The 18,676-nt window shown below is 40.0% G+C and overlaps 1 protein-coding gene and 1 long non-coding RNA gene across 2 annotated transcripts in view; one reads left to right on the top strand and one right to left on the bottom strand.

Moving 5' to 3' along the window:
• Window positions 1–18,676, top strand: part of LOC136256697 (uncharacterized) — a 124,161-nt gene that overhangs the window by 57,827 nt on the left and 47,658 nt on the right. The gene's annotated exons all lie outside the window — the stretch shown is intronic.
• On the bottom strand, window positions 653–18,354 carry LOC136256567 (E3 ubiquitin-protein ligase TRIM71-like). The gene is made up of 2 exons (XM_066049546.1): window positions 18,252–18,354; window positions 653–3,036 (listed from the first exon to the last, which is right to left on the bottom strand). Exon 2 carries the CDS (start codon window positions 2,990–2,992, stop codon window positions 791–793), a length of 2,202 nt encoding a protein of 733 aa, XP_065905618.1. The 5' UTR covers window positions 2,993–3,036; window positions 18,252–18,354; the 3' UTR covers window positions 653–790.

Consider the following 18,676-nt stretch of genomic DNA (forward strand, 5'->3'; position numbering starts at 1 on the left):
ATTTGTCCCCAACATCGTACAGGAATACACAATGGTTGGAGCTATCAGCTACTGCCCATTTACCACTCCCACTAAATTCAATGCCCCAAGTTACTGTGGTTGTTTATTGTTTTAGTAGGGTTTTTTGACCAAAGTGTAATTACATCCAATAGCAATACTGTTGGGGCTTCTTTTAACATGTTCTCCATTGACCAACACTGACACCTTCACTTGTCCAACCTGTTGAGCTATAAAAGAAGCAACATAAGTACCACATTTGTTGTGAACTAGTTTGTATCTGAGTGTTGACAGCTCCTTCCAACTGAATACTAACTTTACTATCTTCTTTGAAACAACTACAACCTTTAGCATCTTTTGTGATGATAGAGAACTTTACTTCTTTACTAGCAAATGCATTTTATGGAATATCGTTAATATCACATTTGTGAGGATCTGGTTTAGCAAACAAACCAAGTGAATTTTGAAATTCATTGGTTTCTAACAGGTAAGCTTTTTATCTACATAGTAAGATTTATTCACACAATGAACTGTATCAGGTTTGTTTTCCAGATCATGTTCTTCCATAACAGCATGCACCACCATTTTGAATTGTACTAATATATATTTGCATGCAATATCACAATGTTCAGAGACAATCACAATTAATCCCATAACTGATATAATCTCCTAGCCCTACTAACTCCCAAATATTTACACACTCGTACAATACATTTAGATATGTATATGGTCTACATACAATACAATTAGATATGTATGGTCTACAAAGTTTGTAACATTACATGCATTTAGGTTACCAGTCTGAGAAAATCTGGATCCTCTTATTATTGTGGTCACTAACATAAATGTCACCTTTTCTATTAACAGCTACTCCATAGGGTCTTGCAAATTCACCCAGGCCGGTTCCTGTAGTACCAAAAGAGTGAATGTGGTGTCCATATCGGTCAAAGACAGAAACTCTGTGATTGCTGGAGTCGGCAACCAAGATGAAGTCATTTGGGTCAGCAACAATACTAAATGGACTATCCAACTGACCTTTGTCGGCACCACTGCTACTAAATTTTCCAATAAAATCACCATCCACTGTAAATCTGTATATAAAGTTATGGGTGCAATCAACCACAAGTAGCTCATCATTACTAGTTATTGCTACATCATGAGGACTACGCAACTGTTGTTTCCCAATAATCTGGTGGAATGTACCATTAGTCAGGAACACTGAGATGCGACCATTACTATAATCAGCAACATATACTTTGCCATTGTGAACAATGAGCCCTTTTGGATACTTCAGTTGACAGTTATCAGATCCAAGAAAGCCAAATTGCAGTACGTAGTCACCATTACTATTAAACTTCTGTACCGGGTGGTTGACACAATCAGCAACATACAGGCAATTGTTGTCATCAAATGCTATTCCTTCAGGACCAGAAAACTGACCATTGTTGGAACCTTTACTGTCACCAATCTTCTTGACTAATTGATCTTCACTATTGTATAGGTGCACGCAGTGACTGGAAAAATCAGCTACCGCCCATTTGCCATTTCTACTGAATCCTATACCCCAAGGTGAACCCATGGTACCACTATTGTTCACTATTTTACTAGGTTTGCTGACTGAAGTGTAATGGCGCCTAAGAGCAATGCTGTAAGGGCTTCCCCTGATGTGTTCTTGATTAACCAACACTGACACCTTCACTTGTCCAACTTGTTGAGCTATAAAAGAAGCAACATAAGAACCATCTCCATTGTCCTCGATTTTGATTGTAGCACTGATTACTCCTTCTAACTGAACACCAACTGTATTGCTTTCTTGGTAACAGCGACAAACTCTGTCATCTTTTGTAATGATGGTGAACTGCACTTCCTTACCAGCTAATGAATTTCCTGGAATATCATCTACCTCACATTTGTGAGGATCTGGTTTAGCAGTTGAACAGAGTAGGCCAAACTGTGGAAAAGGTTGTTTGGATGGAATAAACCCAATTGCAGCTGCAACTATTTTTTGAGTCTTTAGTGAATTGTACTTGTTGGTCAGTTGCTGCATCCGATCAGTAATTTGTTTCTTTGCTGAGAGCACTTCTTGGTCAGAGCTCTTCTCCAGTGCATCATTTAGTTCCTTCATACTCATTGATTCTGCTTGGGCACACTCCACTTCTTCTAGTCGTGCAGTTATACCTTTCTCTTCCTGTGAGAGCGTGTTGTGTACTTGTTGTTTCAGTTGATCTCTTTGATCCATTAATTGCTGGATTACTACGTCATAATGTTGATCAATCTCCTTGTTCGTTTCTTCACCGAGCTTTCTCATCTTCTTCCTTGTGTCATCAATGTTATCATGTGTTTCAGCAAGACCTCTGATCATTTCATCCACTGGAGCAGTTATCTCTTTCAACTGCTTCCTGTGCTTGTCAGCTACCTTCTTCACTGTGTCATGATCGTGTCCATTGTGTTCCTTCATAGTACAATAGAGACACACCAACACATCACAACTCTCACAATAATGCTTTAAGTCATACTCGTGTTCCCTGCACACTGGAACTTTTGGCTTTGGTTGAATGGAAACATCTTTGTTGGATTTTAATTCTGCTAGAGGTACTATACCATGTCCACGATAGCGCTTGCTATGCTTGTGAGATTCATTGCAGATGTGGCAAAAAAATAAATTACAATCCGGACAATATCCTACAACCAGTTCGTCTTCATCGCATTCGTCACATTTAACCTCTGCCTCACCTTCTACTTTGCGCTTTAAGACAAACTCATCTACCATGCGATTAATAAAAAAGGCATTGTCAAAATCTTTCACTCCTCCTGCAGGAACTGCTGCCTCCCTTCTACACTCAGGACATGTGATCTTTGACCCAACCTGCATCTTCTCTAGACATTCTTCACAGTAGGAATGGTGACAAGGTAGATACTTGGGGTTCTTGAATAACTGGTAACACACTGGGCAACTGAGATTGTCAGTAGCTTTCTTCACTTCTTTAGCTGCCATATAGAGATGTGTAGTAGAGTGAGCTGGGTGTACTGTATAGATTACTACAAAACAGAGAAAATTGTATGTAAAAAAGCATTGTTTATATTATATACACTACACTAACCACATATAGAAAGTTACTAATCTGACCAAACTTATGCTACAAAACCTTCCCATTGAAACAACTGTGTTTAGAGAAAATTAAATGCCTAGATACTTCAATACATGTAGTACCCAGTGGCAGGTTGCAGTAGTTTAGACTGAAACCTGAAAAAAAAAGGTGCATGCCAAAAACCAGTTTACGGAGCAAGTGTGGGTAGGTGAAACTACGTAGTTTTCTGACTCACAGCAGCTACAGTAAGTGTGTAAAACTATTTTTGCTATACACTGTTAAAAATAAGTGTGCCTAACACACCAACAATGTCACAGTATACACGCCATGTGCAAATGGTGTGTATATTGCAACATTTTTGGTGTGTGTCAGACACTGTGTCCGGCACACTTCATTTTTTACAGTGTATGTTTAACGACACACTTAATCTGTGATTCGGTCCTATCAGAGTCAGGAGGCAGCTGCAAGACTACCAATGATGGGTTCCATATTCTAATACTGGTAGCAGACAGCTACTTTAATACAGTGACGCTAACACTACAGTCATACTCTAAATAATAGTTAGACATCGAAACACAGGGTTCTACGAAGTTTAGTAACCCAAAAATCCCTGAAGCAAGAGTGCTACGTATTACAGGGCCTGAGGGTTTCTAAATTCCGTTGAACCATGTGTTTCAATGTCTAACTTATTTAGACCACAGCTTCTTGTTGCACCTTCACTGCTGCTTGTTGTACTTTCACAGCTGCTAGTGACATGAAAAATGTAGCATCAACTATTAGAAACAAGCTCAATACACTTCCCTATAACTTGTAACGGTATAGTTGTTATCCAGTTAAACGCCTATGCTTTGCCAATGTTACAGGTGCGTGATTGCCATGCTTTGTGTTGTCCCACACACAGGAAACATAAACAAGGGATCTACAGGATTTTTAGATACCTGTGAGTAGCCAATGAAATTGAAGCATTTCATCTTGCTGTGGTCTAATAAAACAGTCAGACACACCTGATAGTATAGTTGTTATAAAGTTCTTTATAGCATCATGCATCCCTCAAACTTCCCACTCTGCAGCGACTGAGACTAGGCACAGGTTCTCCTATGCCAACCAATGAAAAAATAAATTTTGTAGAAATTTTCATCAGAATATATAGTTACAACATGGATTGGCAGTGCTGATTGTGCCATTTTTATATTATAGTTATTTAAAGCCATTCATAGCTATATAATATTTTTTTGTAAATACACACATACACTGTATAGCTAGTTTCTACGAGTTGCACTTTAAACTCCCTTGAAATCAGAATGCTATACATCTATGTTATACCCCATTGCATGTCATGCAGATTCATAATGCCACTTTTAGAGACTGGTACAGAGGTTTTCAGGTTGGTTGTCCCACTGTACGAAAATGTTATAATTGTGCATGTGTGATAGTGAACACAAGTAATTAAATGGCTGTGGAAAGGTAAGTTGTCGTTACAATCAACAACAAGGGTCAAATGGACAAGGACGTGTTATTGTTACTCCTTTTTCATCCACCCTCACTCGTTTACCTGTCACTACTAGTGGGAGCACAGTACCTGTAACTCCACAACTGAGCACTCACCAAGTCAGGTGGTGATTAATCGCGTATTGTTGAAAGCAGTGCCAAAAGGGGAAGACATAACGTGGACGTGAGTACAATATGTGGCTGTGAAGAGTTGAAAGGTTTAATTAAGGGTCAGATAAATACGGATATTACAGTACTTGGATGGTTTGTCTACCAATGTTTTAAGAATTAGAACTAAGGAAGATATGTTTGAGGTATGGAGTAAAGTGCACCACCACAGTAAAGTCTTACTTTGGTGCAACAGCTTGCTTCAAAGTAGTGACCTTCCAGTAAACGAGTGAAGGATCAAAGTGTAAGTGAGAGTGGTGCTGCTAAGAAGAAAAACCCATGAAGAAAAGGTTCAAGAAATAGTATATAGCCTCAAGAAAATTGTTCTCATTTTACATATATGCAAGTATGGATCTGGGCTGAAATAATTGCAAGTGGCATGTGCTCTAGCACTCAACACATCCATGTTTGTCCGAGCTGGAGCTGATAGTTCCTGAAAAAAAGAAAAACTAGCAGAATCCAGTCGCTATGCATTCTACGCATACTATTAGTCATGCATGATCACTAATGTAAACTATGTAGTTATGTGTCATGTATGTTGTTTGTACCTTGGTGAAGCACCCTTGTACAGGCTGAGCCTTTTGGTGCAACCCTGTCTTTTGAGACAAATTAGATAATAAGTAAATCGCTGCTTCGCTGGAGAAGTAGGCATTCATGATAATGAGCGCAGACAATAGGCATGCCTAGCCTTGGGAGCGGCACTAAAACCGAAGCTAAGACATGCCAATGAATCGCTGGGCTACACTTATATTTGCCCCATTTCTCTTGCATGCATAGCACTGGTTTTTTACCGTCACTGAAATTTGCATACATCTGTTCTCAGTCTGTTCAAATGGTTTTGCTATACTGTCACGCATACATGGCAGTTTAGTGATTAGCAAGTCAAGTATATAGCTACCCGCTTATGCACTCGTTATATGAATGCTGCATCAACTGATCCATTAAAAAAAGTTTTTTAATTGTATGTAACAAAGCTGACCTAATTTTAGCAGTAGCACCTAACTTTACTGAGTTTATGGTTATTGTACATGTAAACATTAATTAATGTAGTCACCTGATGATGTAACTTAGTCATCTGATGTTGTAATATAGTCACCTGATGTTCTGGTATAAAAAGGTGTATGCTGTTTTAAATCAGGGGAGTCTTTAATCATTGAGTCTTGAAGTAGTTCTGTCGTGATAAGCTCTGCAGGCGTGTTTGAGGCTTACTGGGCAGGTGAAAACCCTTACATTTGGAGGTCCTACTGAGATAGGAGTGAATGGACAAGACTCAACTTACTCTGATAGAGGAGACTCCCTTACAGATAGTGAGCAATAAGGCTTTGGATTTACCTGTCACTGGAACCAGCCCTGACCTTCAAGTCATGGTGGAAGGGAAAATAAGGGAACTGGAGCGGGATCCTGCAAATGTGCAACTGGTAATCAAGGAAATTTCAGGCGGACTACATGATGAAGGTGGAGCATTCCTTGAAGTTTCAGTGCCAGATGAACGCCCAACTTTAACTCCTGTTAGTTCTTGTCCCTCATTGGCAAGCTCGAGGGAGAGTGTGTTGGACGAACCTACTGACACAGGATTACATGAAACCTTGGAGAATGCCAATGCTGAGACTTGCTCACTTAGACAGTTATCAGAGAAACAGAGGTTAGCTATAATGGAGTGTAAGTGTTTGCTTTCAGACACTGAGGAGAAAGCAACAGAGCTGGCCCTTAAGAATCAGCAGCTGGCAAAGCTACTTGCTGAGACTGAGGCAAGAGAGACAGAGCTGGCTCTTGAGAACCAGCAGCTTACAGAATCACTTGCTGGAACTGAGGAAAAGATGACTAAATTAATTTTGGAATGTGAACAGTTAAGAGAACATTCTTCAGGTTCTGAAGTGGAACGTCTTAAACGTGAGCTTCTACAGGCTAAGGTTAGAGTTAAGGAGTTGTGGAAAGACAAGTGTGATCAGATCCGTGAGTTTGATTATACTTTGTGGGAGAGAGACAATGAACTAGAGTCTCTAAAGAAACAGACAGGAATGAAGAGTGCTGTGACTACGTCGCTTGCAACTGAGCAGACTGTGCTGTCTGGACACTCTAGTGAAGCCACTAATGTTGGCAGGCTCTTACCCTCCTCTATTGTTGATCTCCACAGAGATGCCTTGTTGCCCAATCACACTGTTCCAGTTCGTCCTCAACATGTAACCACTACTGTTGACAAGCCTGCCAACCATGGAGTCACAACATCATCGAAGCTACTTGGGCAGTCTCATATGCCACCAACAATGGAGTCAGGACCACCTGTACAGGTACCCCCATCAGTTGTTTTATCTTCTGTGTCATTTCATGCAGGGCTACCTAGTATTGTCTCTAGTAATCCTGCAAGGACTGTGTCTACAATGATGCCCCATGTTTGGAATGTGCCATGCCCTGGACTGCACATGAGTACTGCTATCTTTAGCAGCCCGTCAGTAACACAAGCAGCCCCCCCAATCTCATTGAGTGACACTTCAGTGCAGCGTCGAGGTACAGTGTAAAGCCCCTCCAATAGATAGTTTGACTGGGGAAGATGCTGAAACCCGTTTTGATGATTGGCTACCAACATTGGAAAGAGCTGCAGCCTGGAATAATTGGACTGATAGTGAAACGCTCATGCAATTGGCTGGATATTTGCATGGTAGAGCTTTACTTGAGTGGAATCTGATAAGTAAAACTGAACGTGATACTTACAAGTCAGCCATTTCTGGATTGAGAGTGCGATTAGATCTTGAGAGTGTGATTAGATCCCAGCAGTAAAACATTGTCAGCTATAGATTTCAGACACATCACTCAAAAGGAATCTGAGAGTGTTTCTGATTTCATCAGAAGGTTGGAACGCACATTTCAGCTGGCATTTGGTCACGACCCTATGTCAGCAGAAACTAGAGATGTGTTACTGCATGGTAAATTACAGGATGGCCTGCGAATTGATCTCGTTAGTAAAGCTCCAGCTATTTCCGGAGCCCAAAGCTATAAAGAGCTTTGCATAGCTGCAAAAAATGAAGAGAGACGGCTTGCAGAATTGAAATGGAAAAAACAGTATACTAAAGAATTTTCATGCCCACATACTAACACCAATAGTCAACGGCAGGATTCAGGAACAAAAAGAGATGATAAGAAAAACAAATTTCCGTTTCAAAGGCAGGTTAGATGTTATGTATGTGATAGTCCTGATCACCTTGCTCGTGATTGTAAATCTCCCAAGAGTGAGAGTCGTGGAAGGAAAAATTGGGTAGTCAGAACTGAAGACAAACCCATAGAGATATCTACAAACAATTTTTCAAAGTTGGTTGATTCCTTGTTCCCACCCATTGAGGCCTCAGTGTCCACAGTCCAAGATAAGGAAGTTACGCAGACTACTACCAGTACTCCTAAGAACATTGAGGTACAGATTGAGGGACTACCAATCAGAGGAATTATAGATACCGGCTCCGACATCACAATACTTAGTGGAACTGCATTCCAAGAAATTGTTACAGCTTGTGGAATTAAAAGGGAGCAGTTTAAACCACCCGATAGAACTGCTTGTATTTATGGGCACCAACCATTGAAATTGGATGGACAACTGGACTTACAGATCAAATTTGGTGAGAAGTCAATGAGTGAAAGAGTGTATGTTAAGTTAGATGCACCTGATGCATTACTACTTTCTGAGAATGTGTGTTGTAAGTTAAATATTGTTACTTACCATCCTGATGTCCGATCAGTTCTTCCAGCTACAGATCAGAGTAAGTTGAAGAAGAAAAAGAACAAGAAAGCCAAGATTAGTCTTATCCAGACTGTTCGCTTACCTGCTGATAGCTCTGCCTTGGTTCAGGTGGAGGTTAAAGAGTCAACAAATACTACTTACCTTATGTTGGAACTTGACCAGTCCTGGCATGACACACTTATGGTAAATGATTGTCTAATAAGGAATGATGGAAGTGGTAGTGCACCTATTATTTTGTTTAACACTAGCTTGTATACTCAGGTGTATAAGGAGGGTATGTGTTTGGGGAAGGCCGCTAAAGTTGACCTGATTCATGCCAACGTAGATGAGATTGGTAGTCACCATTCTGAGGGGAAGGATGATTCGTGTGTGATGAATGTTTGAACTTTTTCAAATGAGCACATTCACTGGAGGAAGCAAGAATTAAGGAAACAGGTGAAATATTTTTCTAATTCTCAGGTGTTGTCTTTGGCAGAAACAGACAAGCTACTTACCACCCTAGAGGAGTATCATCACATATTTTCAATTGCTGAAGGAGAAAGAGGAGAGACCATTCTGGTAGAGTTCAACATTAACACTAATGGTGCGACTCCTATCTAGCAAGCAGCACAACGAGTTCCATTCACAGCTCGAGAAGAGATTGCTGTACAGCTGAGCAAGATGCAAGAGGAAGGAGTCATACAGGCATCTAGGAGCCCATGGGCAAGCCCCGTAGTGTTAGTAAGGAAGCGTGATGGCTCATTGAGATTTTGTGTCGATTATAGAGCACTCAATGCAGTTACCAAGCCTGAGGTGTTTCCGCTGCCACAGATAGATTATCTGCTAGACAAATTGGGTCAGTCTAAGTACTTCACAACGTTAGATTTGAAGTCTGGCTACAGGCAGATCAGAGTGGATGCTTCTAGTCGGGAGAAGACAGCTTTTGTGACTCATAGAGGATTATATGAATTTTGTGTTATGCCCTTTGGCATCAAGAATGCACCTTCTGTTTTTCAAAGGTTAATGCAGAATTTGCTGTTGGGTTTAAAGAAGGACACTGAACAGGAATTTGTGGATGCGTACTTGGATGACATTATTGTGTTTTCCAGAACATTCAGTGATCATTTGATCCACCTGCAAAGAGTATTTGAGTGTTTGAAGGAGGCAGGATTGAAACTTAATCCTCGGAAATGCAGGTTCTGTTGTTCAGAAGTAGAGTATTTAGGGTACCTTGTCACTCCTAGTGGTTTTAAACCCAATATCAGGAACATAGAAGCGGTGATAAACTTTCCAATTCCTACAACTTTGAAAGAGCTTAGGAAATTTTTAGGGTTGACATCACATTACAGAAGATTTGTCAAAGGGTACTCTTCCTTAGCACAGCCGTTGTATGCCCTAACAAGGAAGGATGCTTCATACCACTGGACAGCAGAATGTGAGCCTGCCTTTAACTACCTTAAGTCTTGTTTAATAACTGCACCGGTACTTGTATACCCAGACTTTGATAGGGATTTTGTACTGGAGACAGATGCAAGTATTTTGGGTTTGGGAGCAATTCTATCACAAGTTCAAGATGATGGGAAGTTGCATCCCCTAGCATATGCTAGTCGCTCCCTCTCAAAGTCTGAGAAGAATTATCCAGTTACAGAATTGGAGACGTTGGCAGTGGTATGGGGAATCACCCACTTTCGGTATTACTTGTATGGACACCAAGTGACTGTCTATACAGACCATGCTGCGGTAAAGGCAGTATTGGGGACCCCTAATCTCACAGGCAAGCATGCTCGGTGGTGGAGCAAGGTTCATGGTAGTGGTTGAAAGATTAGAAATTATACACAGAGCTGGGAAGGAAAACTGTCATGCTGATGCACTGTCCCGTCAGCCCAACTTACCTGCACCTGAGGAAGAGGATGGAGAACTAGAAGTTCAAGTAGCCAAGATTGCCTCAAGCAGGATACCAGAGAATATTGTTGATCTTCTGAACAAACAGCCCACTGACGACACAACTAATTCTAATTGATTTAGTTCACAACAGTTAGCAGATCCTGAACTGAGTCCTATCATACTATATTTAAGAGATGGTGTGTTACCTGAGAATGGGCAGCAGGCACAAGAAGTGATCACTTTAGCACAGAGGTTTACCATGTCAGACGATATACTATACCGGTTGAATTCTAAACAGGGAGAGTTACCTCAGATAGTGGTCCCTACCTCACTGAAGCAACAGCTTATGGAAGAACATCATGCTGGAGTCCTAGCTGGTCATTTTTCTGGTCCACGACTTTTTAAGATGATTTTTAAGATGATTTCTAGAAGGTGGTGGTGGAACCATATGTATAAGGACCTAATGGATTATGCTAGAAGCTGCCCTCAGTGTACTATTGTGGGAAGATCAGACCAAAAATCAATTCCACCCCTGAAGCCAATCCCTGTTGATCATCCCTTCCAGATTGTTGGGATTGATATTATGGAACTTCCTCTAACCACTAAGGGAAACAGGTATTTAATAGTTTTTCAAGACCTATTTACAAAATGGCCTATGGCATTTCCTACACCGGATCAGAAGGCTGAAAGAATAGCTCGACTATTAGCAGAGGAGGTTGTACCACTATGTGGTGTACCAGAAGCTTTATTGTCTGAGAGAGGAACTAATCTTCTGTCAACTTTAATGCAGGATGTTTGTAGGCTGCTAGGAATTAAAAAGTTGAACACAACTGCCCATCATCCACAGTGTGATGGCATGATTGAGAGGCTAAACAGAACATTTAAAGTAATGCTGTGGAAACAGGCAGCTAAGTTTGGATCTCAATGGGACACTTACCTTCCAGGGGCTTTATGGGCCTATTGTAACACGCCCCATAGTTCCACAGGTGAGAAGCCTTCTTATTTACTGTTTGGCTTTGACTGCCACTCGCCGACCAAAGTAGCACTAGTGCCAACCACTTCACACCAGCCTGTTGACATCCGTGATTATCGAGAACAGTTAGTTGAGATGCTTTCTTCAGCAAGGACTATGGCAGCAAAGGCAAATCGGGAAGCTCAGTGTAAATACAAACATCAATATGACAAGGTAGCTACCAACCAAAGGTACAAAGTTGGAGACTGGGTGTTTGTTTATTTCCCTTCAGAGGAGACTGGAAAATTGTGCAAACTGTCTCAGCCTTGGCATGGCCCTTTTCGAGTTATTTCAAGGGACGACCCAGATGTGACCATTGTTAAAGTGTATTTCCCAGATGATCCACCATTATAGGTTCACCAAATGAGAGTCAAGAATTGTCCATTGTCATTTCCTTGTGCGTACTATTTCATAAGTCAACCACAACTAAAGATAACTGGTGAACCAGCTGAAACAGTATCTTCCAAGAAGAAGAAATGTAGGAAGAGCAAGTTAGCACCAAGAGCCACAACCAGACCATCATCGGTTCCTCAAGATGGTTCAAGAAGCCAGAAATCAGATGACAACGAAAGCTCGGGGTCGAGCTTAATCATCGGAGGGGATATGTAACAAAGCTGACCTAACTTTAGCAGTAGCACCTGACTTTACTGAGTTTATTGTTACTGTACATGTAAACATTAATTAATGTAGTCACCTGATGATGTAACTTAGTCATCTGATGTTGTAATATAGTCACCTGATGTTCTGGTATAAAAAGGTGTATGCTGTTTTAAGTCAGGGGAGTCTTTAATCATTGAGTCTTGAAGTAGTTCTGTCGTGATAAGCTCTGCAGGCGTGTTTGAGGCTTACATATAGGAAAATTTTTGCAAGAAACCATTTGCAAATGCATCTAAAATCGCAAAATATGTGAATGTTTTCTTCCGCAAATCATTCCCGTTATACAGTATCTAATGATCATTGATTACTATACTGATTAGCTGGCCATCATCCCTCTAAGCTCTAACACTACAACCCACACAGTTATCTCAGCTCTCTGGCAGTCTTTCTACCACACTGCCATACCTGACACTATGTGGTCTGATGGTGGACAATTCACATCCAAGGCATTCACTAACTTTTAAATGCTGGGGTTTTCTCCACAATTAAGCTTTCCTCACCAAGGTACCCTCAGAGTAATGACAAGGTTGAAGCCACCGTAAAGTCAATGAAGAAACTACTCCTGGAATGGCAGAGCCCTAGACAATGAAAAATTTGGTCAATCATTGTTGCAGTATTGCAATACACAGAAAAGATGGCTTGTCACCTGCTCGAAAAACTATTTGGTCACCTGGTGCGAGATATCCTACCAGCTCACTGATATTCTTTCCTTCCACAGTGGCAGCCACACAGGAGACAAATGACACTTTCAAAATCTTCCACACTCTACTATATGCCCACAACCTACCAGTCATCCACAATGGGTCACATGTTGCAGTTCAAAATCTTCAGTCTTGACTATGGGACATTTACAGAGATTGGTCCACGCCAGTAGATATTACGTGAACATAACAGGTGGCAGACTTTTAGTTCACAACTGACGCTTCCTACATTGTTGTATCTCAATCTCAGTACGAGAGAGACTTGACCCCCACACACCTTCCAAATCTGATACATCTGGAATTCCTCATACACAACACGGATTTACATGTGACAAGCATCCCACCAGAAGGTTATTCAAAGATCCAGCCTGGCCTATACATAGCTGTAGCTGAGGTTAATAGCAGCTGATTTCTTGATTTTATGTATCATTTGTTTTGTAGTTTATTTTCCCCTTAAAATGCTTGAAAAGGGGGAGATGTATGATATGATGTAATGTACAATTACGTGCGATTATGATTCTGATTTTGTTATGCTCCTACAGAGAACACATCTGATGTCGAGTGTTCTAAATTTTTCATGCAACACTGTTCCTTTCATCATCCGGCTTATTTACTGGTCAGCAGTCTTTGAAGTACCATTATCCAGATTAAGCAGTGACCCATCACCAAATCAAGCTCACGCACTGTGATTACATAATGTATGATGTCATAGAAATGTTACAAGGTTTTGCAATATACGGTCAAGTGTCTTACCTGAGCCCTCATTTATCTTTGCTGACAGCAAAAGGTATAAATTCATGGTAGCGCAGCGTGATGGCTTCCCTATATATTGGGAATCGTCCAAGTTTTCCCTTGATTGCAGAAGTCCTTCACATAGTGTTCCTCATTTGTAATGCCGTGTAACGGGCTGGACATAGCTCACAATGAAGCACAATGGCACTTCACTTTTCAGTAAAAGGGACATGCAAAATTAATTCAATGGCATGTCTGGCATCATTCATCCTTTTGATACAGAAAGTGTGGGTTCATTAGTCATTAAAAGTAAACAAATAAATAGAATGAATTTTCAGTCTGATTAGGGATTACAGGAGGTTGCCTACACACTGGTGGACATTTAATCCCTAATTCAGTCAGGTGTATAGACTGAAGTAGGGATTAAATGTCCACTAGAACTCGCATATGCTTTATTCAGATTTTAAGGGAAGTAATACACGCTATCAAGTTTACTACTTTATATCATGAACTCTTGATACTATAATTATATTGCACGTATACATACAAACTCCTTGGAGTATGTGGAGCTTGATGTGCAAGATTTTAAAATACTACTTGTGCATGGGGTGTGTGAAATGGTGTCTTGGTGTACATACCATCCAAAATGTAATACATGATAACAGGCTTGTATCATGCCTCACATCATAGGTGGTGGAGACGGGGGGCCATGGACCCCCCCACTTTTTAGGGACACTGTTTGCAAGAAAAGATCGAGATACTCTAATAGAACAGTCAGGATCAGGATACTCTAATAGAGCAGTCACAGTATTCAGAGAAGCAATTTAGCAAATTACATAAATAAGGAGATATAATTGGTGGAGAGCAGCTATTGTCAGCAGGCTGTGATTTTTTTTTTTTTTTTTTTGGTCTTCAACTTACAGCTGGCCTGGCCCCCTCACTCTTTGGCCTGCTCCAACGCCCCTGCCTCATATGGTAATACTGGGCATTCCTTATAATGCCGAACTTCATGCAACATGCCAGCCTAAAAACTTCAAGACTGTCACAATTCTTCTGATAAATACAGTGCTACAAATAGAATCACTATATTCCTTGAAGCAATAAAACAGATGCAGACAGAAGGCATATATTGATTCTTTTAATTACACACTCTGACTGTTGCACGCATGACTATGCTATTAAAATGGAATTTTTATGAAATGGCTGCTCTGATTTCTGTTACGTTTACACTCGGTTATAATGACTATAGTATTAGAGTATACAACTGGTCTTGATTTCAGATATCTTGATCTTGAAGTATAAACACCCTGTGAAACAAATGTTGAGGGGCTTCAACCTTCTAGTTAGTTTACATGCATGACCAAGTGTTAGTTGATTTCAGGTTGCTTGAGAATGCAATTAAACAACTCAGACACGTGATATTTGTGCATGTGAGCTATTTCTTTACAACCAAGCTCCTTTTAATAATGCAATAAAATTTCTTGCCATTTTAGATTGTTAGACAATGTACTGAGCTAGTTATTCAGCACATTAAACATTGTGAGTTGTGAGTAGCATTCACATCATCACATTTGCAACTCATGTGCGCGAATTGTTCATGTGCATTTTGCAAGCAACATGAAATCCTAAACACGGTGCTTCTCTTCGTAGTACATTCATATAAACAAACAACTGCAGCCAGAGATGGTGACAGGAAACAAGGAACAATTTTATTATTAGTCTCTTGCATGGCCAGACCTCCAATTTTCTTTGTTAAACAACAGGACCTGTACAACACAACTCAAATCCTAGTCTCGCACAAAACCATAGTCCCACCTCAGACTTGTGGTCTGGGAGCAAGACTATTTGAATCCTACTATCCAGTGGCAGTGGAAGGGGGGGTCTAGAGTCCTCCAAACTTTCAGATGAGAGATAGAGGCAGAGCTCCTCCAATAATTACCTTGTGTGACAAATAACTGAGTGTATTACGTGATTAATTTATATCACCATGTTTTCCCAATTGGCAGCTTTATAATGTCCATGCCAAAGTAGGGATTTCCCACCAAACTATGCTGTAATAGCTACCATCATTCGTCTCTTGTTTCACGACTTTTTATTGCTTGGATCCTTACAATTTATAATTTTTAATATACTAGTTTGATTAGTTGTTTTTTTTTGTTAAAGCACACAGCTAGCTATTTTATATGTGACTATTCTATTAGGATGACTGCTGTATTAGAGTATCTCGAGTCAGCCTACATAAGTGTGCACTTACCTTACAAGGGTGTGGTCATTGTGGTGTCGATCAATAGATTGATAATGGGCATAGAATAAAGAATGAGTGTGCTCTTGTGACCAGGTATCTAGTGACGATACAGGTAGGTATCTAGTAGGCCTACCTCCGTACAGTAGCATAGTCTAAGTGCCTTAAATAATTTTGTGGCGTCTATTATACTGCTCAAAGAAAGTGTTGATACGGAAAATTAACACCTTGATATGGTTTTGTTGCATGAAGAAGATGGAGGAACGGTTGGATTGAAGATAAAAGGAAAGACAAGGCTCAGAGGGCACCCACTTGTTGGAACCCCAAAAGGCACATCCCACTGGTGAATTTGTTATTGTGACATAAAATTGTGTGTACGCTGCTTCGTTTGGCCTCTAGGCTTGCAACTGTTGTCAGTCAGTGAGTGAGTAAGGCAGACAAATTTTTGAGTTTTGGTGATATTTTAGAATTCTATATCCGGCCACCTTTAAGTTTTTTCTCGCTCTTAATGCTACATTTGATGTTAGGTGGACTACTATTGTTGCATAGAGGTGATTTTTGTTGCATAAGATGTTTCTAGGCTGGTGTTTAAGGTTACGGGATACCGTAAACCCACATGTACACTATAAATCATTTTTCATGATTTAGGGTTTTGATTTTTCTTAATCCATTATTATCAAACATTAGTGCATTCTTAACTTCTCATTAATTGACATGGAATTCAAATGTTGTCATGGAAACATGAGTTGTCCCCATGCCAATTAGTGGAAACTATGAACAAAAATCAGACCAATGAAGAACCGTGAGAACTTACGTACTAACAATTCTAAGGTTTGAAGAACATCACTTGTGTGGGACTGACAAGAGGATTTGTGAATAATGTATCTAGTTGCTGAAATATGGCAACAACGTGGCCTAAAACAAGACAATGTGGTCACAAATTTAATTTTTAAATTCATATCACAAGCACTAGAAACATTATTTCTTAGAAATGGCTCTGTCAGGACCTAGACAAGAAGCCAAACTAGTAGTTTGTTTACTTATACAAAACGTTAACAACTTGTTTGACAGTCCTGATTTTTGGTTCAGGAAAATATCACTGCTATTGAGCAAAATTATGCATGCACTTACAGGTGTGCCAGTTGCTAAGTGGCTGTTTCTATGTTATCTTGTATTGTTAGGTGTGTTTTCTTGTACCTTGTACCTGTCCAGTCAGCACGCTAATTACATCATAAAACCTTTGTTCAACAGTCATTCACTATCCCATAACCTTAAAAGGTGGAATTTTTGGCGGCCTGCATCATTTCAGTTCTACCATACTGTTTGACAGTGGAAGGAATTATACATGTCGTACCTGAAAGATTTTAATTAACAATACTTTTTGCAAAAAGTGCCACCAGATTATATCTCTAAGCACCTATTTTTCAAAAATTTCTGGGAGGGAATGCCCCCAGACCCTCCTAAAAGGAGCATACTTTTTGCACACTGTTGTAATCACTGTAAGGCCACTCCAAATAGATTCTCTGTTTCCCATCCTGGTATTTGCATGTGGACGGGCAGTCCATTTCCATTATAAGATTGGTAGCTTTTTATTTTCAAGCATTATTTACCAGGCACATTCGTAAAAATCTGCATAAAACATACTATATATATAGTATATCTTGTGCCTTCCTTTTAAGTTGTAAAAAATAACACACACATGAATTTATGCCAACGTCTGCTGACACTTAAGCTGACACTGTTACAAGATACTTTTATGATGCCACCAATACTTTTTTGATTTCTGTAATTGTTGTATATAATTTACGTACATGTGTATTGTATTGTTTTTTGTATGTGTACTATTGTTCTGTTATTATGTATGTTTGGATTGTACTGTGTGTATTTTGCTTGTACGTATATGTTTATGTATGTGCTTGTATCAAGAGTACATAATAATAGAAGAGAGAGAAGAGTGTCTAACTCTCAATAATCCATACAAACACACTGCACTCAAACCCTCCTACTTCAAACCATAAAACTTCTAGTAATAAATCAATACCTTTAAGTGAACAGAAGACTGTTGATATTTCCTAATTGAAGCAGTAGAAGTGCTACAACCTCCTTCATAGAACAAGCCATTTGTCACCTTTGGTGGCTATAGTTGATTGCACAAGGTCTGAGCCAGTGAGTTTGGTGAATCCACTGAAATTAGACACTCTCCTCCCTACTCTATTATTATGTACTCTTATTTGTATGTATGTCCCTCCAATGAGGAACAGCGGCTGTGCCGATCATTGAGAGGTTAAACTTATCAATCATTCAATCACGGTTTTTACTGAACCTGTACAGTATGCAAGAATAACCAGAAAATAATGAAATACAGAATATTTGAGGTGGAAACAGAGAATTTATTTGGAGTGGCCTAACCATTAAAAAATTAAAATTAAAAAAAAAGCCTCCAGCTTCCACACGGGCAAGTGTATAATTATCATGTCAGTTCAAATAATCCCCCTATTCACCTTCCTTCGCCTCCGCTATCGTCCCGCTAAATACATTTAACTTCTGTACTGCTTAGTGCTATCATATAACATACCCGTCTGCAGAAAAGCGGTAGAACTCCAGTAGAAATCATTCACCACGAATTTTGTTATCAGGCTGAAACTGCACGGGCATTAATAGGAACAATCAGTTATGGGTGTGTCTGCAATCATAGATAATATTATTGCACTTTACTCCATACCTCAATATACTAATTTTAGGGTATATTATCTATGCTGCAATACTACATAATTACGTTTTGTTAAAGCAGTTTTGCTGTTGCTTTACCAGTTAGCTAGGGAGTGCAGGCAGAGCCCCTCCGTACGAGGTGGTTTAATTACCTCGAGCGAAAGAGCCTAAGCGAAAATGATGGTAGGGCTACATGATGACTGATCATGACATCCAATTTTACGCTGACTTGACGACGTCTCCAACATCCGAGTCCTTCTAAAAGCCACGTGTACAACTGATCTCAATGCA

This window comes from Dysidea avara, chromosome 5 (genome assembly GCF_963678975.1).
Source record: "Dysidea avara chromosome 5, odDysAvar1.4, whole genome shotgun sequence".
NCBI lineage: Eukaryota > Metazoa > Porifera > Demospongiae > Dictyoceratida > Dysideidae > Dysidea > Dysidea avara.